The following is a 27,727-nucleotide window of genomic DNA, read 5'->3' as shown; positions in this document are numbered from 1 at the left end:
AAGCTGTGTTTGGACCAAAATAAAATTAGAATATGGACCAAACACACACACACACACAAACGCACACACATATATATGTATAAAAGATTTTGTAAGACATTTGGTGCAATAGTCACTAATTAATTATAGATAATAGTATCCGATATCCTAATCTTTTTTATAGTGCATACAACACCTGATCTTAATTTTTGTGTGTGATCCAGTTACTCTAAAAATTAGGATCTTGACGTCACTAAAAAAATAAGACAGGGATGCTAAATGTACCATAAAAAGATCGGGGCTTTGCTACTGCTTTTTACTCATTAATTATTTCTTGCACCAAAGCGTCTATGTCTTTGCTGAAATGAAGCCAAGGCTTGCACGAACTGCTCCTTACCAAAATCAGGCCAGAGTTGAGGATCAAAGACAAGTTCTGTGTAAGCCAATTGCCACAATAAGAAATTGCTCACTCTGAGTTCGCCACTGGTTCGGATCATCAGGTCTGGGTTTGGGAACTGGGTGCAGTTTGTTTCCAGTTCTTGTTCGATCAAGCTTTCATTAATGTCTTCTAGTTTCACAACGCCATCTTTCATCTTCCCAGCTATGGCCTTGCAGGCTTGCACGACGTCGTATTTGCCACTGTAGTTAATTGCTATGATTAGTTGCAGTCTTGAGTTTTGCTCCGTCCTCTTCTCTGCGATACTTATTATTCTTTGCAGAGTGGTTGGGAGCTTTGATTGGTCTCCTATCACTGATAATTTAATGCCTTCCCTGTAAAATACCAAAAGGATTTGCCCATTTATTGTGGCAGAGAGGTACAAAACTACCGTTCAAATATGTAATGTAAATCACTATTCATAATTTTTGAAATGGTCTAATCACAATGAAGCCTCCTGAGACTCGTTTGTGAGTAAATTTTGTGGCAAACTTGTCTAAATACTCTCAATTGAAGATTTGAAAAACCACAGTTTAACGAGTAGTGACTTTGCCAATAACATTTTACTTCTCCGGTCATTAATGTAAAACCTAATTAACTATGTTAAGTAAATTAATGATGTTAGTTAAATTAGTTAATATAATATGTTTTTTTTTAAAACACATTAAGCATATATCTTCCTTAATTTTCTCTCTTTCCTATTTGATTATTTTTAAGAGAATATCAATGGGGTTAATTTAAAAAAAAAATGATAAACATATGAAATATACCTTGTATATAGGACCAGCATCATCAATTCATAAACATATGAAATATACCTTGTATATAGGACCAGCATCATCAATTCATAAACATATGAAATATACCTTGAAATTGTGAGTTTGATTATATTTGTAGATCCAAATTGTTAATTGTTAATGTCAAACCCTTTAATTGAAAAACAAGTAATGACTTCCACTTATATTAAATAATAAACGCTCAAGCAATGAGGGTAATTAGGTTATATTTCGCAAAAAAAAAAAAATTATTTTAAAAGAACCCCTAAAAATTAAATAGAAATAAGGGAGAAATCACTAGATAAGCCTTTATACATCTTTCTCCCAACAAAAATCAAAAGTTGTCATCAACTTGGATATTTGTAGGATATAAATGTGATTTTCCAAAATTAATTGATATTGAAATGAAGTACTTAGCACTTAGCAGGGCAATTCAAACCGGGGAGTCAGCTCTTTCAGTCCAAAAAAACGAAGGAAAAAAAACCGGGGAGTCAGCTCAGGAGGTACCTTGCGAAAGCCTCAATTTCGGTGTTTATGATTCTTTCGAAGAGCCTCAACAAAAAATCAACCTCCACCTGCCGATGAAAAAGTAAATACCATTCAATATATATTTATAAATTTTATTTGAATTTATGGCTTCTATATTTATATAATTATATTTCGAGATGCTTTTATGAATTTAAAAAATATCATTAGACAATGGTAAAATGTGTAAAATTATATGTTATATTTTTCAAAATTATAATTAATGGAAAATTTTACGTTCTTGTTCATTCTTAAATGTCATAGTCTGCACCAAAAATAGAATAGATCTTCAATTATTTATTAAAAAAGCAAATCAATATACATTTAAACTACTTTTAATTAATATTAAATCCAGATTAAATAATAAACAATAAATCTGCACTTATGAAATTACTTGGTTATAATATCTCATGACATAAAATTTTATTAGAAAAGATCAAGATCTGTAATACGAATATTAAGAATGAGCCTCTCTAACCAAAAAAGAATTAAGAATGAGTCTCTTTTCATTAAAAAATAATACTTAATGAAAAATATTTTAAAAATTAATAAATTATATTTTATTTATTAATATAATACAGCCAAGAGAGAACAGACATATGAGATTTACTATATTTCCATTATTATTACTCAGCAACAATTATATATTTTTATCATATTTTAGCGCAGAACACAAATAATAGGTTTTATATGAAAAGTCGCTTCCTTTTGTCTTTCTGTGCGAACCTCTAGCTGAAGGACAATCAATGCGATAGTGTACAATCATGCAGTATTATTTTAAACACTACTTTTTAAATTTTTAATACAAGAACTAGTTTTATTTTTAATTTGATTTTAAATATAAAATTCTAATATATACATTAAATGCTAAACTAATATACTCAATTAGTGATGGTATTTTAAAAAAGACATCATCTATTTATTATAAATAACTAATTTATCAAATTTTTTTAATATATTTAAATTAGTCAACAAGTTTTTATGTTAAGGACATGAGAAGATATAAATTACTTATAAGGTAATTAATAACATTCTCAGATTTTATACCTATTGAATACCATAAAGAAAATAGATAAGAGAAAGTGTACATCATATATTTTTTTTCCAATATTCTTTCTGCAATAGAGATAAATGTAAAATTTTTTATTAATTTAATACTCCTCTGGTTCTTAATATAGGACCCATTTAACTAATTTGATTAGATTAAGGAAGTTAGGTAAGTTAGTTAATTATAAAATTGTGACATGTTTTTCCTAAAATACCATAATCATCTTTCTTAATACCCCTCTCTATCTTCTACTTGATTATGGTTGATGGAGTATCCATAGGGGTAATTTAGAGAAAATTGATAAATATGAGAAATGGGTCTTATATTTAGGACCAAAACCAACTCAGTAATTGAGTCCTATATTAAGGACCGGAGGAGTACATTTCTTAATGTATGAGAATGATATACAAGTTACTTATATCATATATAAGAATAGAGTGGTACTATTCAATATTTTTTGTTCTTCAGTACTTTTTGTAAGAGATTTTTTTTCAGAATTTTCCGAATTCTTCTTATATTCTAATTAGAATGAGTACTTATTAATGATGTCAATTATTCAAAACCGTCAATCAATATACTCCTCTGGTCCTATTATAAGACAGGAAAAAAATATTTTTTTCCTTATTTATAAGGTATTAAGAGAAATTTTTTGTATATGTGTACAATTTTACCTTTTATTTATTATTTTATTGATTTTATTTACATGAGGTATAATGTATAATAAGGATAAAACTAAAAATTATAGAATTTTAAATGAGAGTTAATGAAGTTTAAGATTTTTCTTCGTTTGTATAAAATATGTTGAAAATAACTTATAAATAGGACTACGGGAGTAATTATTAATTGCAAGTCTTTTTTAAAAATAAATTTAAATTTTTAACATATTTAATAATTCACTTAACTTTAACTACATTTATTATCACTAGTTATTCATCTCTTATAAAAACAACTGAGACCAGTAATCTATAATTATCTCTGAATTGCGATGTAAAATTGATGTATAGGATGGCTTCTTCTCGTATAATAATATTGATCAATTCAGAGTAATACCACAACATTATGGCATATGCATGAAAGGAAAAAAAATATTATTTATTATATTTTTATTATTATTACTCAGCAATAATAAAATAATTTTTATCATATTTTTATTCCAAGATACATATACTAATTTTAACATGAAAACTGAAAAGTCACTTTGTTTTATGTTTATTATCTTTTTTGACCTTTTCATATCATTTTCATTTAATTTCATATACTCCTATATTTATTATTTGATAAATTAATCTATAATTCAATGTCACATACATAATAATATTTTGAAAAAAATATGTTATATGTAATTAAGTGTGACATATTATCTCCGGTTTTTAATGTAAGACCTCTTTTGACTTTTATTTTGATCCTAAATATAATACCCCAGTCAACTTTATTTCTCATATTTGTGTAATTTTTTCCAAGATAATCCTTCTAATAATTATAGTTTTAGCCAACACATTTGATTAGTAAGGATATTTTAGGAAAGACAACACGTATTTATTACAAATAACTAACCTAACTTATTTTCTTAATTTTCTCAAATTATTCAACTAGTTTTTATAATTAGAATTGGAGGTAGTATTTAACTTCTTTGGTTTATTAACGGAAACTAACCGCTGGTCAAAGGGGGGGGGGGACTAAAGGAAGCTAACCTTGGGGCGTTTCCAGTTATCAACAGAAAATGCGAAAACGGTCAGAACCTTAATCCCCCAGCGGCCACACAGATCGATAACCCTCTTCAGCGACTCTACGCCGGCCTCGTGACCCGCCGACGGTGGCAACCCCCGCATCTTGGCCCACCTCCCGTTTCCGTCCATAATCACCGCCACGTGCTTCGGCATCAGATCCTGCCGCAGCTCCGGCGGCAACGGCTCCGGCTGCAGCGAAGATCCCGAAACGATAGCCACATTCGGTGAAGGAAGTGCCGTCCTGCAACTCCGGGAATCGGGAAAGAGCAAACGACGGACGAATTGGTGTGTTTGGGAACAGGCATTAGTGGGAGCACGGGGCTTATTAGGAAGCGGGGCTAGAGTATTCTTCACCGGAATAGGAAGGCTGTGCAGGAACATGGTGTTCATGTCTGGAATATGACAGTGTTTGGCGCAGCGGGGAACAGTGGGACTTGGAGGACTTTGATTTATATAAAGAAAATTAGAGTAGCAATAAATTATGTTCAAGACACAAACCTTCATCAGAAGGGCAGAATTTTTGAGGTAGGAGGGCACGTGGTAGTGAGAGGGAAGGACATGCATAATCTTTCAACTCTGTTAAAAATTTAATTCAAGTTATTAAACAGTAAATCGGTCAACATAATTTAATTATATATATTTTTTCCTTGACTATGTATGAAATGATATTGTTTTGTGTGAAAAAAATAGCAGTAAGCTGGATTTGTGGTTTAGTTATAGCATGTGATTTTCCATTTACTATGGATTAATATAATGTCTTTTTTATTTAAATAATTATATGTTATGATTATTTTTATATATCTTAATTACGTTACTCTACCTCTTGTATTTAATATATAAAAGAGCTAGTTGTAGAGTTAGATTTGGTTCTAAATATTTCTTTTTTTCCTCAAAATATTTTTATTGATTATAAGATGTTACCACGATAGTTTGGGGAGTTCAACACACATTATGACAAATAATCAGATTAACTAATTTTTTAATCTCTTCAAATTAGTTGTTTAACTTTTATATTAAAAACCAGATATAGCATTATTTTAATTATGATTGACCTGACCCTGATTTAATAATGGTTAGACGAATTACTCTTGAATAATTACTTCAACCTATTTAATAACCGGTTCAACTTTTAGTACGTAATTAAAGATGATTGATTTTAAAGGCTTTCTCACATGGGATTAGATAATAACAATTTTGCATCATGCCTTTAAAAAGATAGATATGGGTAACATTTTCCATAGTTACCTTTTTCCGCTTGCGTGTAATGTATCTTTGATTATGTACAAAAGTTTTCAAAACAAAAGTCATTTGTACGTAATTAAAAATATATTTCACATGCTTAAAAATGAGTCGCACTCCTTTAAATTCATGTCCTTTGGCTGACAAAATTTATAGGCACTTTTAACGAATCTAAGGGACCAAATTGTCAAATTATACACGGGAATTAGCTAGGGGTAGGATCACGGGTCACCCCAGCCACGTACGTACCCTTTGCCTGAAAGGGACGTCAGTACGTGGGTAACTAATTTGAAGAGGAGATTAATTATAGGTTAATTAAAGAAATTATCGCTGAAAACTAAAACTAATTAAACCAAATTAAGAATGTTATATCTGAGACTGATTTAGGTGATAAACTATGTATGTATAAATGTTTATTTAAATGATTCTGAACAAGCACTAATGGACAATTCATTTATTTTTTAAAACAATTAATCTGTTGATCCTGTAAAGTTTAACTGGTTATCACTCAGTCCCTCAACTTTTAACTTAATTAAAACTTAATTCTCATTTTTTTTCTCAGCTTTTAATAAATTAACCCTTTTCACATATAAAACTTAGCTCATCTTGCGTAGCTTCCAAGTAAGCCCCCATTTAATAATTGTATTTAAAGTTTTTTTTTTAATGTTAGGTCTTGCAAACTTTCTTATATGCAAGTGAGTGTCAGGTGCGTGTTGTTATATGTGCTTCTCTTTTTTTTTTTTTTCACTTGTACTTTTGCTACTTTATAAAAAGAAAAAAGGTGTTAAGTTTTAAAATATCAAAATTTATTTTTTTTAAAAAAAGAACAAGTATATTTGATTTTCAACCATACGTTTTCCGGAGTAAACTATTACCAATACCACCATAAATACATATCGGTGACAAAAAATAAAGATACATAATTATTAGTGTTAGGTATGGGATAGCTGGCGAAGTAATGAAAGGTACGCAAACCATGCTCCACCCTGTCAGGTACATAGTCAATTGTCTAAATTTTTGAGCATAATATATTGCATTCATGCTATATGAAATTCAAAGTCTCTAGCTTATTTGTTTTATAATTTAATTTTAAATATAAGACTTCAATATATTTTGTTTTTTATATTTATCTATTTTTTGCAAGATAGTCTTTGTTATAGTTCCACATATTAAATATTTTATCAAATGATACTTGACTAGCAAGGGTATTTTAGAGAATACAACACATATTTATTATAAACAAGTAACTTAACTAATATATTTAATCTACTCAAATTAGTCAAATTAACACTTATATTAAGGATCGGGCATAGTATTTCACATGAACAATTAAAAAACTGAAATAAGCTTACTCAAGCACCTTATAACCATTTCGCGTTTTATCATATAAAACTCTTTTCACATATTAATATTATATATAGTATAAAATCATTTAAAATAAGTTAATCCAAATTAGACAACAGCTCATGATAATAAATATAGTTAAAAATGATCAATGTCGTCTTCCACCAAAGCGCCTGTGTCTTTGCTGAAACAAAGACAAGGCCTCCACAAATTGGTCCTTGCCAAAATCAGGCCAGAGATGAGCATCAAAGCCAAGTTCAGTGTAAGCAAGTTGCCATAACAAGAAGTTGCTCACTCTGAGTTCGCCACTGGTTCGAATCATCAAGTCTGGGTTGGGAAACTTGGTGCAGCTTGCTTCCAGTTCTTGCTCTATCAGCCCTTCATTAATGTCTTCTACCTCCATGATGCCGTCTTTGACCTTTCCTGCTATGGTTTTGCAGGCTTGCATGACGTCGTATTTGCCGCTGTAGCTAATCGCTGCCATTAGTTGCATTCCACAGTTTTGCTTTGTCTTCTCCTCTGCGTTGCTTATCATTCTTTGCAGAGAGGTTGGGAGTTTTAATGTGTCCCCTATTACTGATATTTTGATGTGTTTACTGTCAAACATATAACATAGGTTTTACTTATAAAACTAATATCAATTCACAAATTAAGTATTACTTATGGTCTCAAATATAAGAGCTAGTTGACTAATTTGAAAAAATTAAGAAAATAACTTAAGTTAGTTATTTGTAATAAATAAGTATTGTCTTTTCTAAAATATCCTCGCTAATCAAATCTATTAGCTAGAATTATTATTACAAGGATTATCTTGAAAAAAGGGATAAATATGATAAACAAAGTGGATTAATATCTTATATTTAAGACCAAAATAAAAGTCAAACAAACTCTTATATTAATGATCAGAAGTAGTATTATACAATAAGGACCGAAAGAGTAGTAATTTATAAAATGACAACGCGTAATTTTTCTACAAAATATGTTTTTATTTAGAGTCTATTTGGTATGAGAAAAAAAAAGATATTGGAGAAAAAATTTTAATAGCGGGATTAAAAATTTTTAATTAATTTTTACACTATTATATATTACTTCATCTCTTTATTAAAATTTGAAAATCTTACTTATCTGATTTTTTAAATATAGTTCAGTAAAATTTTCTTTCTCCTCCGTCACTCTCTATTTCCTCGTACCAAACAGCACTGTAGAGATTTTTTTGGGGCCAATCTTAGAAAGAGACATAGAGCACAGGGAAAATGGGAAGGATGGGTATAACTGTAATTTTCTCTAAAATTCAATAGGCAGACAGAGACAGGACAACATTTGATGAAATAGGGTATTTAGCTGTAATTTTTGCCGAAAATGAAAAAAATTGTCAGATTGAAAGTTCATCACGGCATGAACGATTTCTAAAAAATACAGCATATTGAGAAATAGTTTTCATAATGTAGCATTTGTGTAATAAGTTTTAATGTTTACAGTATTTTGATAAAAATGTCTAAGTTTTTGTTGTAATAAGACCACATTACAGCCAACAAAAAATTTGTCAATAGACTACTTTAAAAGTCTTGACCAAAAAACAAAAAGACTACTTTAAAGGTCAAAACTAACAGCTTCATCATTAAATTGTTACCTCCGGTGCTAGAACATTTTTTTTACCCTAAATCGTTAGTAGAATGACAGTTTAATACCTCATTAAAAAATAATATCAAATCAGGATTTTTCACGATTTAAATTCCCAGATTTCGTCATTCAATTTCTCATATTATATTATTATAGTACTGAAATTTTTTTTTAAAAAAAATTCTGCTCTGACATTAACTTTATTATGGGGTCCATATGAAAATTTTTGAACCGCTGCAATGATATATATGGCTATATATGGGACAATGTTTGTTTTTTTCTTTCTTTTGAGCAAGTGAAAAACCAATTTATCATTATATTATATACATATATATATAACAAGTAAAAAAACTGGACTCCCATTTTATAGATAGGAGAATTCATCATATTTATATTTGAAAAAAGTTTAAAGCCCTATTCAATAGTTCATCACTTGAGAAGAAATGTGATCGCCTTGCCCAGAAAAGAACCAGAAAACAGTTACAACCCACAGATCAAAATGCTACATATGAAAAGCTAGCTAACCTTTGGGCGATTCCAATTATCAGAAGAAAACCATAAAAGCGTCAGAACCTTAATCCCCCAACTGCAACACTGATCGATAGTCCTTCTCATCGACTGTACGCCGGCCTCATGACCCGCCGACGCCGGCAACCCCCGCATCTCGGCCCACCTCCTGTTTCCGTCCATAATCACCGCCACGTGTTTCGGCATCAGATCCGGTCGCAGATCCGGCGGCAACGGCTCCGGTTCCAGCGATGATCACAGCCACATCTCGTGAAGGAAGTACGGTCGTGCGAGTCTGAAGATTTGGAAAGAATGAAGTGGGGAAGAATCGGTGTATTCGGGAAGGGGCAGAAGCAGGAGTATGAGGCTTAGGTAACACTCGAATTTGAATGAGACTTCATTTTTAAGCCTATAAAACACCTTCTCCTAGATTCAACGCATGTGGGTATTGGCTTTCAAGTTTTGTTCTTAGCCTTTTTGTTAAAAGAAAAAAATTCCTTCGAAATGCATATAGTTTAATTTGATTATTTTGACAATTTATTGATGTGTTGCCATTTATTGAAACCTTGTTAGTTAAATATTTTAGAGGTTGCTTAATCAACTTAAATTGATTAGTTAATATGATACGTAGCTATCATGGATCATGCAAATCTTCCTTAATGTTTTTTATTAAAATATTTGTTATTTTTCTTACTTTCAAACAACATATTTAAATAGTTCATTCATATATAGTTGCCTTGCAAACTGATACTTCCATATCTTATAACATTTCATAAATTATAAATGATTTTGATATGAAATTTTTTCATTTAAAAAAACACTCTCAAATTACTTCTTAGAGATATTTTATTAATTAGATCAAAATGGAGTTAAAATGCAAAAAATTATGGTTAATTATATGAAGTTGAGTAATGAGTTATGAATTTTTAAGTGAAACTTATTAGTTATTTCATTAAAAACTAGATAGTAGAGCTTTTTAATGACATTTCTTTCGTAAAATATAGAGTTAAATTGAAAGAGTGATGACATTCAGAAGTTATTTATGATGATGCTAGTAAGTCATAGCGTTGAGTATGTGCTAATTCTATAAAAATTCTAACTGATTAATATCAAAACAATCAGTAAATACCATGAGTTTTCAAATTCTGTTCTTAATTTCCCTCTTTCTGTTTCAAAGAGACATTTTAAACGGAGTAGTCTTGAGCTTACTTTTCAATGTTATTCCCGTGGGTGACACCAAATTAACTTACTCCCTCTGGTTTTAAGTAAAAGATCTAAATAATAAGTTTGTATTGATTCTAAATATAAGACATTAATCCAATTTATTTTTTAAATTTATAATTTGTATATAATAAGAGGTTTTCATTAAGGGGTTGTAACAATAACGTCTTTAGAAAAAATATTCTAACAAAACCAACATATAATTATTATATATAATTAATTTAACTAATTTTCTGAATAGCTGCAACTTAATTGTCTAACTTCTACATTAAGGAGCCAAGAGAGTAATTAATTTATGAGTGTTGCCCACCAAAGCGTCTTTGTCTTTGCTGAAACGCAGCCAAGGCTTCAACGAATTGCTTCTTGCCAAAATCAGGCCAGAGATGAGGATCAAACACAAGTTCTGTGAAGGCAAGTTGCCACAACAAGAAGTTACTCAATCTGAGTTCTCCACTGGTTCGAATCATTAGGTCTGGATTTGGAAACTCGCTACACTTGGTTTCCAGTTCCTGCTCAATCAAGCTTTCATTAATGTCTTCCACTTCCACAACGCCATCTTTAATCTTCCCAGCTACGGCCTTGCAGGCTTGCACGACGCCATATTTGCCGCTGTAGCTAATCGCTATGATTAGTTGCAGTCCACAGTTTTGCTTCGTCCTCTCCTCTGCGTTGCTTATCATTCTTTGCAAATACATTGGGAGCTTTGATGTGTCTCCAATCACCGATATTTTTATGCCTTCCCTATAATATCCATGCACCAAAAAGATCAGAGAGTTTTTATGCTGCTAGGCTATGAAGCAATTGGTATATTATTATGAATTGTGTTGAAAGTTCTTATAAGAAGGATATGAGAGAAGATTAGGAAAATTAATTGATTGATATTGAAATTAAGTTATAATTAAGAAGCTTGGCTAGCTAGTAGATGTTTAACACAGTGGAGTGAATTACCTGTTGCCGGTTTCAATTAAGGTGTTCATGGTACTCTCAAAAAGCTGCATCAAAAAGTCAACCTCCACCTATATCACAATCAACATGTATTAGTTATTTATAATAAATATGTGTTATTTTTTCTAAAACATTTTTGTTAATCATATATATTAGTTAAAACCATTATTTGATTGAATCTTTAACATGTACAACTAATATAAAAACTATTTTGAAAATAATATAATGCATGAATATGAAAAATAAAGTAGATTGGGATCTTATATTTAGGACTAAATTAAAAGTCAAACTAGTTCTTATATTAAAGATCAGAGGCAATATAAGAGTTTGTTAATCATTTAGTTTTGATTCTAAATACTCCTCCGGTCCTAAATGTAAGACCCTTATACACTCTTGTATAAGAGTCTTACATTTAGGACCGGAGGAGTAATAGTATAAACAATAGCCTGGGTCTTGTAAATTGCAATTGCTTCCTTGTGAATTAAATCGGAAACAAAAGAAAAGGAAAGAAAGGATTAGGAGATGATCAAATCCGAGAAGAGTCACCGATCACAATTATATTAATGCTACGAAAAGCTAACCTTCGCGCGTTTCCAATTATCGCAAGAAAACCAGAAAAGCGTCAGAACCTGAATCCCCCAACTACAACACAGATCGATTATCGTCATCATCGATTGAACGCCGGCCTCATGACCCGCCGACGGCGGCAACCCCCGCATCTTAGCCCATCTCCTATTTCCGTCCATACTCACCGCCACATGCTTCGGCATCAGATCCGATCGCAGCTCGGGCGGCAACGGATCCGGCTCCGCCAATGATCTCGAAACAACAGCCACATCTCGCGAATGAAGTACGGTCCTGCGACTCTGAAAACTGGGAAAGAGTGAAGGAGGGGAGAAACGGCGGTGTGTTTGATAACGTGGACAAGTAAGACTATGAGGATGAGGAAATAGAGTTACAGTATTCTCCACGAGAATAGGAAGCCTGTGCAGGAACATGCTACTCCGGTTACGGAATACGAGAGAATGTGTGTTTGGCGCCACCGTACGCAGACGGCTGGGATTTGAATTTGTTTAAGAGCCTTTATGCTGGTTAAAAAAAAAAAAAAAGGAAATTGACTGGGAACACGTCTACCGCAAGGGCCGAATTGTCTTTTAGATTCAAAATTTCTATTTCTATGTGACGTAACTTGCTAATAGTTTAATTTGATTATTTTGACGGTTGTCATTTATTTATTGAAACGGTGCTATTAGTTAAATAATTTAGATTTAGAAGTTGCGTAATCAACTTAAATTGATTTCATCAATGATGCAAAATCTTGCTTAATGCTTTCCTTAAAAAAAAATTTATTCCTTATTTCCAAACATTATATATATAATTAATACAGTTATATTTGACTTTATAAATTGATACTTTTATATTTTCTACTCTTAAAAATTATAAACTGTTTTTGATACGAAACTTGTTTTGTTTGGAATTGAACTCGACTTAAATTTTAAAGATATTTTATCAATTATGTCAGAATGGAGTTAAAATTAAAAAGTTATGATTATATGAAGTTGAGTAATTAGGTACGATTTTTTAAGTAAAACTAGAAACTTCTCCCCGGGGAACATGTGAAGAAACATGAAAATGTTATATGGTAGAATTATTTTAATATGGCAGTAATGCATTTAAAAGTTGTTTATTATGATATTAAGTGGCCAATTTATTGAGTATTTGTTTTTTGTTTTCCAACCTTCTAACCCATTAATTTTAAATTAATCAATCAGTCTCATGAGCATGACTTGTCAAATTGCGTCCCCCCCCCCAATTTGTTTCAAAGACATTTTAAATCAAGTACTTTCATTCTTGTTATTGACACCAAATTAATTATTACCGGTCAATTTGCTCATGTTTTGCTAAAGTGTATTTCAAGGTTTTGGAATTTAACACGTAAGTTTCCAAATTAACCATTCAATAAAGATGAAACTGATCTTTCTTCAAATAAAGTTGAAGAGAGGCTATTATAGATGGGATAATAACATGGCGGCTACAAAAATTGGATAATTACCCATAGTTTTTTTGCCCCCATTTTTTTTGTTTAGTTTTTCATTTTTTGGCACGAATTTTTTTGTTTTGTTTTTCATTGTGAGACATTCAACCTAAAGATAAAATTGTGTCCATTTTATTCAAACGCAGTCTGAATAGATGCCTTAAGAGGTGGTCTTAACGTATTTACAAAGCATGATTTATCTTTGATTCAATTGAATTTGTTTAATATTAAATGATATTGAACCTTGGTACGTAGTAAACTTTAAATTGACCATGTGAAAGTATAATACTCATAAAACTGTATAAACCATTACATTTAACCACATGATAACGAAGTTTAGTATAATCCTAACTAAACGTATTTGAAATTGAAATTATTTAATCAGTAATGTTTTATCTGAGTGACTTTATCTGGTATGCTCCACGGACATACATATAATGGGAATAGCCTGTGCAGGAACATGGCGTGTGTTTGTTTTTGCAGAAGAGCAACATATCATTAGGCGTTCACTTTCAACTTCCTGGAGCAATAATGCTTTCTGAACTCTTCATCACCAAATGGACCATTTACACCAACAAAGTAGAAGAATCAATTGTTCTAATAGCGACGGGTCTAGTCGGGAAGGAATTAGTTCTTATTGAGATTTGAATCTTTGTTAAAAGAGGTGGTCATATTTAGTATCTCATGGCACCTTAAAGTAAGATTGCTTCTCATGAAAAAATAACCATATGCTAGGCAAAAACAAACACAGATGCCTGAATTCGCAGCTTCAGTAGTAAGTATCTGAACTTCATAGCATGTTTTGTTTGTAGACACAGCATTATCTTGTTGACACTAATGGTGATAGATACTAGTGAAAAATCTTGGGATGCAAATACTACTTCACGTGTGGATAATTTTGATCAGGTACGGGTATTCAGTATTCATGATGGCTTTCTTTCTGGGCTTCATCTTGCAGCTGCGTGGAACGTCCGCGTACAGTTCGGTGGCTAGAGCATTACCAACATATCTTCTTTGGATTCTGGATTCTCTCTCTCGATTCATATTAATCGATCGATATTCCTTGCAATCAAAAGCTTCCACTTGATACAAGATCACAGGCATCTGTATGTTTGGAATCACAGGTTTGCTAACAAGATCATCATCGATACGTTTGAGGATAAGTACGTGTGAACAGAAGTCCCACATCGACTAAAATGAACAAAAAAGTACACTATATAGAACTCTGACACAAGCAGCAGCTCGCCGAGCTGGGTAACGTCAGCTTGTAACCCAAGTGGGGGCATCAAGGTGATGGAACACGGATCTGGTATCGCCTGGTTGGGTCGGGGGAGGCAATTTGCTGGCCTGCCCGTTCCAAGTGGAGAGCTGAGCCATGGGTCCTGAGCGAAGGCTCGAGATTCATGGTTCCTAGACGAGAGGGCACTGCGTGAGGCTGGTTTCACAGAGCAGCGACAACCTCTGGCTCCTCACAGTGGAAGGATCACAGGCTGCTGCTCCTCCAGCCCACTACGCCCGGTGAGCCTAGCCGCTTGAACCATCATCTTTTTGCTCCGCCCTAGGATTCAATTAAAAATCAAAGTAGAGGATGTAGTACATTAATTTATTTCTAACTATAAATAAATTTATCCTTTCAAAATATATTTCATATTATAATTGAATTCCTTAAAAATCACATAAAAGAAAATTATATTTTTAAGACATTAGTCTAAAATTATCATTCATCCATCCAGCACATGTTGAGAATGGCTAATCCTGGCCCCAAAAAAAAAAAGAACAAGAAAAAGAAAGGGTCTGTTTGGCTTTATGTTTTTAAACCCATATTTATTTTGAAAAACAAAAAATAAAAAAATATGGTTTAAAATCTGTTTTTGGTTATGTGCTTTGAAAACGAAAAAAAAAGGTTAAAATTTGCTTTAAAAAATAAAAAAATTATTATATCTTTCTAAAGTTTTATTACTTTATGTTCTACAAAATTAATTAGAATACAGTAATAATGACAATTATACTAATAAAGCATATTATTTTTTCACCATTTACTAATTAATGCACTACAAACATACAAATAAAAAATAAAATCAGACAAGCCTATTTTTGTTTTGAAAAAAAGAGCGGCCAACCGTCTCGAATCACCTGGACGCAGCGAATAATGTAATATAAACCCATCATTATTTGTGGCGGTGAGTGGCTCCCAAAAACCAATTTGAATATGGAAATTCGATTCTTAAAGCAAAATCAGAATCAATGGCAATCGTACCTTCGAACATCACATGAATCAGAACCCCATGGCCGTCAATCTCAGTTCCACCGCTTCTCTTCGCCCTGCACCTTCCTTTCTCCTCAGGAAAAACAATTCCGTCCTCAAATTCTACCCTTATTCTTCAACCAGAACTCCTGCTCAGTCACAAGGGGCTGAGGCTGGAGTTACAGAGGAAGATTCCCCGGCGGGTATGTCTTTCATTTTTATTTGGCTTTTTGTTTGCTTTTGGGTTGAATTCAAATCTTAAGCGTGAATTTTCAAGTGCGCTGTTTGAGTTGCAGAGTATACTTCGTTCTATAAGAAGACCGATCAGCTCTATATTCTACTTTTAAGAATATCGACAAGCTTTATATACTTGTGAGCTGTTTGAGCTGCAGAATATACTTCTTTTGTTTTTAATTGGTTAGTCTTGTTGGCTTCTCATGTATATAGCCATGTTTCTGAGTTTCTTATATGAAAGCAAAATTAGTTTGATTTGGATTCTGTGACTCAGCTGAACACAAACACCTTGAGGACAGAAAAATGTTGGGAGTCCAATGCTTGATATACTTACATGAATTGTGTATGAAGTCTGATAAAAGAAACATACATATTTTACAGGATTCATTTGCAGGAAATTTTATGCTATTCTTTTCAGTGTGAGTGAAAGCAATAGAGAAAAGGGAAAATAACGAAAGGAACTCATAGCTTGCTGAAGAAAGCTACTTTTTGCTTCATCAAGCTCCAGAGCTTTTTTATGTTTATGCTTGGTTCTACTAATCAACTAGTTCATGTCCTGAATGTTATTGGATGCAGTTATTTATGCCCTCTCACAGAAGTCCCTCATATTCTTTTATGACTTCTATCATTAGGACCTTTGTCCTCTGCCCGCTCACAGCTCGATCTCTTGGAGCAACTTACATCAACTAGCTCATCAGTCAGTGGTATGTAAACTACTGTCTCTGTTATGTGAATAATACGTATAGGCGAATACAGATTGATATCAGTCAGTGGTATGTAAACTACTGTCTCTTTTATGTGAATAATACGTATAGGCGAATACAGATTGATTGTCCTCTGGTTTTGTAATCTCACTTTATTCCTATCAACCATTCCTTTTCTGAATTGTTTTATCTTGTCATCTTAAATGAAATGTGCAAAATATACGTACATGTCTTAAGAAGGTAGTTATCGATATCAAGATTCAAAAGGAAAACTTGTCAAGAGACCAAGAGTTGCTAAAGATCAAATTTATGCCATTTATACCCTTAATGGCATGTATAGGAAAAACGTGCACACCACACCATAAACATTTTTCCCATCTTTTTATTATTTTTTATTAGCATCTGAGACGTCTTTGGGTTATGCCTGAAAGTAAAGCTACTCTTTCTCCATGAGTTCAAGATTTTACTCTCCATAGGAGCTGAACCCATATTGATTAAGGGGGATGCCATCTCCTCTTACTGCCTAAACTAACTCACTTGTGTCAATTGTGTTTCACATTTCAATCATGGAATATTTCTAAAATAGTATATGGGTAATGTAGTACAATTTTTGTAGTCTTGATGACTTGTTTAGTACCATAGTAGAGCATTCACTATGTAGAAAAGTTAAAAATTGAGCGACACCAAATAAACTTAATATGTTAAATCCAATGACTTGCGAGATAAAATCAAATTTCTTTACAAATCTGGTTTCTCTTCATTGTTTAATGTTTGGGTAAAAGAATGATATTGGAGCCATTTCTGATTTCCAGGTTATGAAAGTGATGGCAGCTCTGGCAAACTTACTATCCGTGAGCAGCTCGCACAGTTGGTAGGAGACAGAGATGATGATTTCAGTATTCCTTTGGGTAAAAACTTGAAGAAAGTGAGCGCCAGGTTCTTGACCATTTCACAAAAGAGAAATATCAGGAGACAAGCTTACCTAAATGAAGTTTCTCAAAGGAATGATTCGGTATTCTTTGCCACTATAGGAGCTTTTGTGATTCTTCCTCCTCTTATAATACTAGGAATTGCTGTGTTAACTGGTTATGTACAGCTTTTTCCATGATATGTGTTATATGAAAGAACGGCCACATAATAGAATATCTAAGATCATGACTTGTTTCCCTCTCTAGTCTTGTATAGTGACTGTCGCTTCTCTTATTTTACTTAGCAAGCGGCAATAAGAAATAGTACAACACTACTTCCCCCCCCCCCCAAACATTCTTAAATAGACTTGGTCCGTTCAATATTAAATAAGTAGAGTAAGCCAGTTATAAATATACATTTAAGCATGTCAGTGATGTAATGTAGGCGCAATTGCAGGCTTACGTGTCGGTTGATAATTCGCTTGGTCTGCTTAATCTTTTTGAATTTAACTTGGAAGGTAACTTCTCCAAAGTGACATGAGAACAAGTGATTAGCCGTAATTCAAATGCAAAATGGACTTTCATTTGATTTCCAAGTGCCAGAAAAAGCAGAGTACTCAGACTAGAAGGTTGCATTACAGCCATAAAAACATGACATCCCAGTTTACCCTGAATCAAATGGTTAAAAAATCAGAATCAGTTACGTTTATGCATTCTTATTCAGTGTGTTGCAGGAAAAGAGTGATTGTGTATGGCACTCCCATCTATACACTTAATCATTCATTTATATTTGAATATGTTCTGTTCGACTCCAATTCTTTATAGTATGGCTGGTTCAGACTTCAGAGTAATACAAGTAATTCTTAGTTGCAGAGATAACCCATACTTCAGTTCTCATTCACAAATGCCTTTCAGATCCTTTGCTCTTTCAATGAAAATGATTCGTTCGATTCTATCTATAAATTATGGCAGAATCCATCAGTGAGATAAACACGTCACGTCAACAGCAGATCTTAAAAAAACTGTGCAATTAACTTGATTTATCTTTTGAAGACCAAATGAAACCCCATTGAATAGCAACAGTATTTAACTTGCCTTTGGTTGTTCCCCTGTACTTTTATTCCCTTTTATCTCTATGAAGGCTACAAGTGAGCCTCATACTTGATATTTTTTAAAATAAAAGTAAAACTAAAAGAAGTTCTTACCAATCTCTAAATAATTACTCTGCACATTTTATACTCCTTTTTCCTATAATAGAAGAAGCCAAAGTTACTAAACAAACTATGAAGTATCAAAACTGTGTGAAAAAGCTGTATTCATGTCCAGCACATGCCAAGTCACAAAATGTTGTGACTCTTCAACATACTTTATCTTCCTTAACAAGATTCAGGCTTCAATTCCTTCTTCTGTTGGTTTTCATCAGGACAAATCTCTGGAGCAGTAGAATTTTGCAATTCACTGTCCAAAACCTGTCCTTGGTTGTGTAAATAAACCCATTTGTCTTGAAAGAGGTACAAAGCCACAATCAAACATATTTGGGCAGTGAAAAGTATCTTCCAAACTGTTACACTTTTTGATGTTTTTTCTTCATAGACTTGTAGTCCTAAATATACACTCAATACACCCAGAAATGAAACTGCTGTTCCTGCTATCCAATGTGAAAGGTACCATGCACTTCTTCTTTTGGATCCCCTGTAACATGAACTGAAAGTCGGAACTCTCCAGAAACAATAAGGATGATTTGAAAAGAATAATGATATTACACACACACACACACATATACATTTGGTATTAGCGGATAAGAAGAAAATTGAAGGACACACCTTTGAGGTCGAAAAATACCAAGAAGGAGCTGCGGCCAGATAATACCATATAATGCTACTCCTATTCTCTGATGAGTATTGTTGAATAAGTTGTTGAAATTTTTTATGGACATTATTGCTCCTGCTGTGGCAACAATAACTGCAACGTGCTGCTGAACATAAAAAGTCTAGATTTTTAACTAATTAAAACAAAATTTAATGTTTTTCATTTTGAACTGAGCAGAAAATGCAGAATGGATGTGATATTTTTTTACTGTCACTTAAAAGATAACGATGATTTCACTTAAGAATTCAATAAACTATGGTTAAAAGTCTGAAGTACATAAATCGTATTTAGATGATCTAAAAGGAATGAACACAACATTTTACAACGTAATTTCTTAATAAGGTCTTCTCTTATCCTCAAAGCATTAATTATTGTCCGTCTTAACAAACTTCAAGTTAACAGTTAAGTAGGAAGTAGCAAACTTCAGGCCAATTAAGAAAATAAGAATAAAAAAGACGAAAACTGGAATCTTTGGCACTCTTGTCTTCCTTTCGCCCTCATTAAAAGTTAATCAGAGAAATTAAATCTATATCACAAACATGAAGCTATAGAACAATCTTTTAGTTTTCACTTGCACATAAGAGAGATTCAGATTATGTACTTGCCTGCAGAACTGCATGAACATAGAATATAATTTTTCGCCTTCTTTGATCTTTCTCTCTGATTGCAAGTCTGATTGCAATTATACCAACAGGCATCAAGAACCCCATTGAAGCCCATAGCAGAAAACCATGTACTCTGATTTCATACAGCAACCTGGGACTCATCTTCACAAAAACAACAACCAACAAAAGTTAGATTCAAAGGAATATAAAGAATAACTTCAGAAATAATTTTAAAAAAAAAGGTTAAACACAGATACTTCAACAATTGAGTCCTAGAATGTTCTTATCAGGCAGAAGACCGCATATTTTTCAGTTTTGTGATGGTCATACAAAGAACAGGAATGGAGTACCTTGAAGCTGTCGCCTTTGTTTCTTGAATAGCTTTTAGTTTGTTCATGTTCTTGAGATGAGGAAACAAAAGGCAAAATGAGAGAAGCAAGACTTGCATGAAAGAAGGAAACAAGAAGATATCTCTGAACCTCCATGCTTCCTTGTTCTATGGCCACTTGCAGACTCAATCTTCAATGAAGATGAAGCTTGAAGAAGGAAGCAAAAACTGTGGAATTTTCATAACTGAATGTGCTTCCCCATTTGCTGGCCCAGGTACTTATTGTCCCTTTCTCACTGAATGTGTGGGTGAGGATTCTAAGCACTTTATCTTTGTTGCTTACCTGATGCAAAGATATACCATGAAATAATCATATTATCTTACAGTGCCAACTTCTTTACCATATTCAAGAGAATTACAGCTCTGAATTATATACCATCGACCTTTGGAAACTAAGGCGGATTCCCTATATCTATGCTTTTGAAAAGAGAATTATATAATAAAATGACTGTATGAGATTAAAATCTCATAATTATACTAATTCACCTTTTTCCCCTTTGCATCCCGTGAGCTTATGAGATTAGACAGAGATTAACCTTAAAAAGACAATTCACTCATACCGTAAAAGTAATGTTAGTGCACGAGATTTGAAAAAGGTAAAGTGGGTATAAGAGGAAGGTTGGGAAAGATTTCAAAGTAGTGGGGTTAACTACTTTTGCAGGCTTTTTTGAGATTGTGGAGGAAAATGTGGAGTTTCAGAGGGGAAAAAAGACAAGTGTGGCTATTCCATAAAATTTCGCAAAAGAGTGAAATTTTATGTTCAGATTGAAAAGAGAAAGTGGATCTATCATGTTCGTAGATTTTCCTGGAAAATCATTATCTTCTGATGCCCACTATTGAATACACACCACTATACTATAAAATGCTCCTTCCACCAACCAAATAATTCAACGTCTCTCTTCTTTTCATAAATTTTAATTTCTATGTCCGAAAGTTCAATAATTAAAACCAAGTTCTGTTAAGAACATGATTGCTTTTTGTTCAGATATAACATGGAGTTTCCCGTTTTGTTTGTTCCTACTTTCTGCTTTATGCCATAACCGTACGTTGAAATTTTGGTTTTAAACTGTACACTTAACTACACTTTGAAGGAAACTATATTATTGTCAATTCTCAGACACAAATGAATCATTAAAAAGATAAACATCAAGTCAATAATGCTGTCTAATACTCTTTTCTGTACATTCTGCATCGTACCACGTATGTCTTCTCGTTATTTTCTTAATTTTCATGTGATACATGCGTTTCATCATTATATTCATAATTTATTTCCATCAGATCTCTTTGCATGTATCGTGTAAGTTTATATAATAATTTTGTAAATGTGAGAGATCTGAACTGATTTCTTCTTAGAATAGAGAGGACAAATTCAAAGAGAATTAAAAGAGAATAAAAGAGCGAACCTGCACAGGTGTCCCGCAAAAATCCCTTGAGAATAAACCGACATATTATTCTGTGTGCTTTCATGTTGGTGTTCATGTATTTCTGCATTTTACAATTTAGATCTAATAATTTTTATTTATATATCATTTATTTTTAAACTAAATGTTGAAAATTAAAGTTATTTAATGTGACCAGAATATTTTGGTCACGCACACTGATGATTAAGTTGGACTAAACTAGCCGGTTAGATTGAAAAAATAGTAACTGATCACTTGTCCAATCCGAACAAAGAGGTAAATTGTCTCAAAAGAGAATTGATTATAAGAATTGGTGGAACGAGTCAAAATTAATGGTGCATAAATACTTGACTAATACTGAATTATTTTTAAGCTTTGAATTACTGTTTTGACTTTTAATATAAGTCACTTGTAACATATTTTCACGTGTTAAGAAATTCATTAAATTGATATAAAAAAAATTTAGTTTTACCAGACTTCTCTCTCCCAAAGGGAAAATAATGTAAAATAACTGGATTGATATGTCTAAAACTCTTAACCAAGACTGATTGAAAAACTGGTTCGTTGATCTGAATTGCCAGCTTACATTGATAGGAGGGAGAACATTAAGAAATAGTGGAGTGTGTGTGTGTGGGGAATGTACGTAGGAGAACCATGAAAGAAAAAGCAAAGTTGGGGGACCAATTGAGAGGGAATAGCCAATTCAACTTTGAATTTGAGGAAAGCACTTTGTTTGTTTACGAATCAGAATATGTGTTACCCACTAAAGCTATCTTCTACTTATCTGTCCCTTTGAGTGAGAATGACACTCAATTCTCTTTTCCACGTAATTCCCTTTCCCACATTCATTGCCATTCCACTACCCCCGTTGCTATCATATTACTATCACGTAACTTTTTTATATATGTTGGAAATATAAATATGAATAAGGAAGTACGTACCGGGCTAGATCAATGCAGAAATTAAGAACATCGCATAAGAGAAAATATGATAGAGAAGAGATAGTCGAAAACTCAATGAATATGGAGCGAGTTGAACTAATAGATGGTGACCTTATTGACATTATTAAGCAGGAACATTTTAGGAAGACAAAATATCCACAATATCTATCTGTTTGGATATATTATTAATATCATTTTATATCAATCGGTACGATAATGATTTGAATTTAAAACTGATTTAAATCTTTATCATATATTCTCAATTTCAGCTTATTTTGAATGAATTCTTGATTTAATCTATAGATATTATGATCATAAACACATGTTCATTTATATATATATATTTTCTGGATAATATAATTTAGATAGCTTATTTAATTTATATTATATTTAATCGAGTGATCTTCTTAATTAACTATCCAATCAATCAAAATATAATCTTACTTGATTATTTTATTTCATTAGGATATTCTCAAACTTTTCAATCAAATAGTCCAACCCAGAAAGGACGGACCTGAACCCCCACAATATACGTTATTTATTTTTTACCTAAAAGTTTTGGTAATCGCCATAATTGCTTCCTTAACGATAACGTTGTGAAAGCAAACCAAATCTATTCGATTCATGGTTGACATTAAGCAACCTCAATATCAATATAAAGTTTCTATTGATATTAGACTCAAGTTCCTATGAATACAAACAAGCCAGAAAAATTACTTTCAATTGAATATGACAATAGTTAAATCTAACATAATAAATTAATAATATTATATATTAAGGTATCATGAATATGTTATACATGGTGGCTCACATCTAGTTAAGGCTTGATCCCTCTAATACTTGTTAAGGGATTGTGCACATCTAGTTGTGAGATAAAAGAAAAAAAAAGGAAAAAAAAAATAAAAATATTCTTTCCTATTAAAATTATTTTCTTGCCTCTCCTTGGCCCGTAGAATGAGGCATAAATCATTTTTAAAATTCAAGCATTTTCTAATGTGAAACAAGTAAAAAAAAAACTCTTAAGTCCACTGTTTTTTTTCCCTTAATTAATTCTTTAAACATATTAAACAAATAAACCATAAGTCAGAAATTAATTTTCAACACAAGAGGATCCAAATTCCACATGCACTCGATTTTGTTAATAGACTTCAGCTTTCAGAGTTGATTGATGGACCCGTGATTGCACATTATTAATTAATTTAATTAGTTTGTGTGTAAGTCAAAAAAGCTAAATAAACAAAAAGTAGAACATTTTTGTCAAGAACACAAATCATAGCTAAAGACAACCCACCCACATGAGCCTGTCATAATTTCTCAAAAGGTGGTTGAGACGTCAAAGGTTTTATTATAATAAATAAATTGCACAATCATATTTCCCCTTCACAGACATTTCATCCACCGTTCCTGTTCAATTTTTTCCTAACAAAGAAACTATATATTTATGTATTTAAAAATGCATACATTATATATAAAAACTCCAAATTACTGCCATATGTAAATAATTTTTTTAACTTTTAAAATTTCTAATAAATTTCCCTGAACTTTTACATTTATCCAAATAATTACGAATGATCAATTATGTTCCTTAAACTTTATTTTGTACCCCTCAAATTTTAAATTATAGACAGATAAAGCAATTAAAGTTGTTTATGGATAAATAATGAATATAACTAATAATATGAGAATTGTCTGCATAGATGTTAAAGTTTAAAGAGGTTTTTGTAAAGTTTCAAAAGTTGGAGAGATTAATTATTTACACATGACATAATATTAAGGGAGTTTTGTACTACAATTTAACCTTAAAAATGTTGGTTTAAAATATAAAGATGAGAATTGAATTAATGTGAGAAACGAGGTTGCTTTTTCACTTCATTGATATTCGTTCATTAACAAGGATCTAGTTATGATTCTTTATTTCCGGGACAAAGTAGCATAGAGCTATTCATTCATTCATTTATTTATTTAGATCTCATCATAGTTTTTGTGTGTGTAGAATTTAATATTTTATATTACATGAGATATAGGATAAAAATGATCGTTTAATCATGCATCCAAATATAATGATTGAAAACAAAAACTGTGTGTGTGTAAATTAGATTATCCTGACCTACTAATAAACGATGGAAAAATTATCATTGATCTTTGTTCCTTTTTTACTTAAAGCAAAGATGGTATCGATAAAAAATATATATGAGAGGTTACCTGATGACGTAATGCCATGTAATCTTTTATCATTACTATATTTTTATTTTATTTTATTTACTTGTGATAATTGATACCAAATTTAAGTAAATTTGAGGAATCTTTTCCAACATGCTACTCCAATCTTAATATAGAATTTAATTTAAGAGTTGATGTTGATCTTACATGTAAGATTCATTTCACACATTTATCAATTTTTTTCAAATTAACCATAATGATATTCTTCAACGATAATCAAATAAAATAGGAAGGGAAAGAAATTAAGAAAGATAATTAAGGTAATTTTAGAAAAAAAAATATTAATTAATTTAACTAATATTTTAATTTACTCGAATTAACTAATTAGATTTTATATTAAAAAACATGAGGAGTAATTTATTTTTGATTCGTAAAATTGTTATCTTATTAAACGCACCAGTCCCTTCCATTTAACTTAACATAAATTTATGATAAGTTCAGCATCACCAATATCAATACATTAATATATAATATCTATAAAAAAAAATTAACATGAATTAGCCGTCTAGTTTTTAAATCTAAATTGTAATTTAAGTAAGAAAATACTCATTCTTCAAATATTTGAGGTAACAAAAACATTAAAAAAAAAAAGATTAAGTAGCCAAAATTTCTGAACAGTTCCAACAAATTGATGTGCCCACATGAAGGAACATCATAAGATCAAATTGACAGAACCTTGCAACAAACCTCATATTTCAAAAACTTGACTATATATGGATGTCTTTATGTCTCATTATAGCTTTTTACATAACAAAACACTAAAATCAGGACAGAAATAAGAAACTTCCCAGAAATTGAAGTCACAGTACTAATCATTTGTGGCAAGAAAATTAGCATTTTGACATATACAACCCATCTTATTTCTTACTCAACTTCAATTATGTTCCTTTCGGTTTCTTCTTATCCCTTTTCTATTATTTTGTTTGGTTCATAGGGTTTTGTTTTTTTGTTATGAGCCAATTGTGGCCATCACCCTATTTGATAACTGGTGTCTAAAAGATAATTTTTTTTCCTTTTTCAGTTATTGAAAGATAACATTAAGAAATGTTATTTTTTGTTGTCACTCAAAGTATTATTAAGTTATTTTAATTTTAAAACTAATTTTTGTCAAGCTAAGAATATTAAGGTTAAAGTCTTCCCAACAAGTGTATTTCTCGGAATTCGAACTTGTGTTCTCTCCTTATGAGGGTGAGACCGTTTACCATCTTAATAAACAACTTGTTGGTAACATTAAGAAATACTTTAGTTCTAAATGTAGAGGGTATATATTAATTGAAAAAAATTTAATATAGTTAATTAATTGTAAAAATTGTGTATTGATATTATTAAAATAATTTTTTTAACTTTTAAATTATTCTCTTATTAAGGGAAAAAAGCCATTAAAATGTGAGTTTATTAAAAAAAAATTGAGTTAAAGTGCAAATTAGAAGATACATAGTAAATGTTGTAAAAATAAAGAAGACTTAGGAGAGATGTGGCATATTAAGAAGATAAAGAAATTTTTTTTTTTTTTAAGAAAAAGATTCAACAGACTATATTGAGACCCTATTTTTGCATTAGTGAGTAGGTCAAGCAAAATTGGGCTTAAGATAATAAATGTAATATTGGGCTTTAAAGGGGTTATGAAGCCCAACAATAGAAAGGCTTTAAGGCCCAGAGAACATGTTGTGGCCTTGTCTGACCAGTTCCCTCTTGAAACTAAGGTATCCATTTTCGTCCTCCAAAACAGGCGGTAGTTTAAAGTTATGATTTACAGGTTTTTTTTTTTAAAAAAACCCATTGGCAATGCACAAAGTGTTGGATAAATTTTTTAAATTTAACAATTACGTGAATGAGCATCAATCAATTAATTAATGAGAACGTTTAATATACTTTTAAGCGATAATCCCTTTTTTAAACAGATCAATTAATACTTAAAATTAACAGCTAATTTAGACTTTTTTTTTTGGCCAAACTAATTTAGACTTGAATAACCCTAGTTAGTAATTACATTTTATTCTATAAACATAATGAAAGTTGATAATTTCTTACTTTTTATCATTAATTTGATACCTGGTAAGTATCATACGAATTGTTTTGGTCATGAGGCGAAAATAAAGCGTAATAATTATACGTATAATTAAATAATTTAATTGACAACATGTTTGGAAGATATGTTCAAATTTATAAATCGATGAAATTCTTTCCAGCTCATATTCATAATCAAGAAACAACATTTTATTTTTTTAAAAAAAACTATTTCAAAAGAAGGGGGCTTGTGGTGTTTGACCAACAATTAAAAGAAATTTAAAAAAAAACAAGAAGAAGAGAAAGGCATATGGTGGGATTGAAGGAAAATATTTTTCTGATAAAGACAACCAATGAAGTCATATCTCACACAGAAAGCACACATAAGAATGATGTGATATATTACTAATAAAAAAGGTACATTAATTAATAAAATACAAAATGAAACTATAAACAGAAGGAGGAGCTGTGGTCATTTATTATGGTTTGGTATATATCCCCACCAAAGGCCACCTCATATCCGCAGCCAGACAACTTGACCTCCCTCTTTAAATGATTTTATATACATTTATATATACACACACTTACCTCCGGGTTTAAATGATATCTTATATTAGAACCAGACCAGAGGTAGTAGATATATATAATTAGAGTGACTAGCATAATAGGCCACTTTCTAAAACAGGATCCTAATTATCTATTCTAATCTTAATTATGGCTAACATGCGTTGCCAAAAAATTATGAACTGACAGAGCAATAGCAATTTGCTTTGACTTCATAAAATTTGGGTTAAAAAAATCATG

At 31.6% G+C, this 27,727-nt stretch overlaps 5 protein-coding genes across 5 annotated transcripts; 1 reads left to right on the top strand and 4 right to left on the bottom strand.

The window, feature by feature from the left end:
- Positions 1–292: 292 nt before the first annotated feature.
- LOC114749519 (dehydrodolichyl diphosphate synthase 2) lies at positions 293–4,881 on the bottom strand. The gene is made up of 3 exons (XM_028938016.1): positions 4,456–4,881; positions 1,699–1,766; positions 293–750 (listed from the first exon to the last, which is right to left on the bottom strand). The coding sequence occupies exons 1-3, from the start codon at positions 4,879–4,881 to the stop codon at positions 303–305; spliced, it is 942 nt and encodes a 313-aa protein (XP_028793849.1). The 3' UTR covers positions 293–302.
- A 2,296-nt stretch (positions 4,882–7,177) lies between these two features.
- LOC114749517 (dehydrodolichyl diphosphate synthase 2-like) lies at positions 7,178–9,456 on the bottom strand (the record flags this gene model as incomplete). The annotated part of the gene is made up of 3 exons (XM_028938014.1): positions 7,178–7,670; positions 8,270–8,358; positions 9,220–9,456. Coding segments are annotated over 3 exons (774 nt in total), but the record flags the coding sequence as incomplete, so codon positions are not given.
- A 1,233-nt stretch (positions 9,457–10,689) lies between these two features.
- LOC114749510 (dehydrodolichyl diphosphate synthase 2-like) lies at positions 10,690–12,391 on the bottom strand. Its single transcript, XM_028938001.1, has 3 exons — positions 11,949–12,391; positions 11,371–11,438; positions 10,690–11,163 (listed from the first exon to the last, which is right to left on the bottom strand). Exons 1-3 carry the CDS (start codon positions 12,363–12,365, stop codon positions 10,716–10,718), a joined length of 933 nt encoding a protein of 310 aa, XP_028793834.1. The 5' UTR covers positions 12,366–12,391; the 3' UTR covers positions 10,690–10,715.
- Positions 12,392–15,600: 3,209 nt separating this feature from the next.
- LOC114749524 (uncharacterized) lies at positions 15,601–17,919 on the top strand. Its single transcript, XM_028938018.1, has 3 exons — positions 15,601–15,850; positions 16,514–16,585; positions 17,398–17,919. Exons 1-3 carry the CDS (start codon positions 15,673–15,675, stop codon positions 17,691–17,693), a joined length of 546 nt encoding a protein of 181 aa, XP_028793851.1. The 5' UTR covers positions 15,601–15,672; the 3' UTR covers positions 17,694–17,919.
- A 741-nt stretch (positions 17,920–18,660) lies between these two features.
- On the bottom strand, positions 18,661–20,650 carry LOC114749525 (cytochrome b561 domain-containing protein At2g30890-like). Its single transcript, XM_028938020.1, has 4 exons — positions 20,318–20,650; positions 19,968–20,129; positions 19,317–19,465; positions 18,661–19,185 (listed from the first exon to the last, which is right to left on the bottom strand). The coding sequence occupies exons 1-4, from the start codon at positions 20,450–20,452 to the stop codon at positions 18,870–18,872; spliced, it is 762 nt and encodes a 253-aa protein (XP_028793853.1). The 5' UTR covers positions 20,453–20,650; the 3' UTR covers positions 18,661–18,869.
- Between the last annotated feature and the right edge of the window lie 7,077 nt (positions 20,651–27,727).

Source organism: Neltuma alba, unplaced genomic scaffold (genome assembly GCF_004799145.2).
Source record: "Neltuma alba isolate B1F8T4 unplaced genomic scaffold, ASM479914v2 tig00006075_pilon, whole genome shotgun sequence".
NCBI classification, from domain to species: Eukaryota; Viridiplantae; Streptophyta; class Magnoliopsida; order Fabales; family Fabaceae; genus Neltuma; species Neltuma alba.
This window is presented reverse-complemented; position numbering and strand designations above follow the sequence as displayed.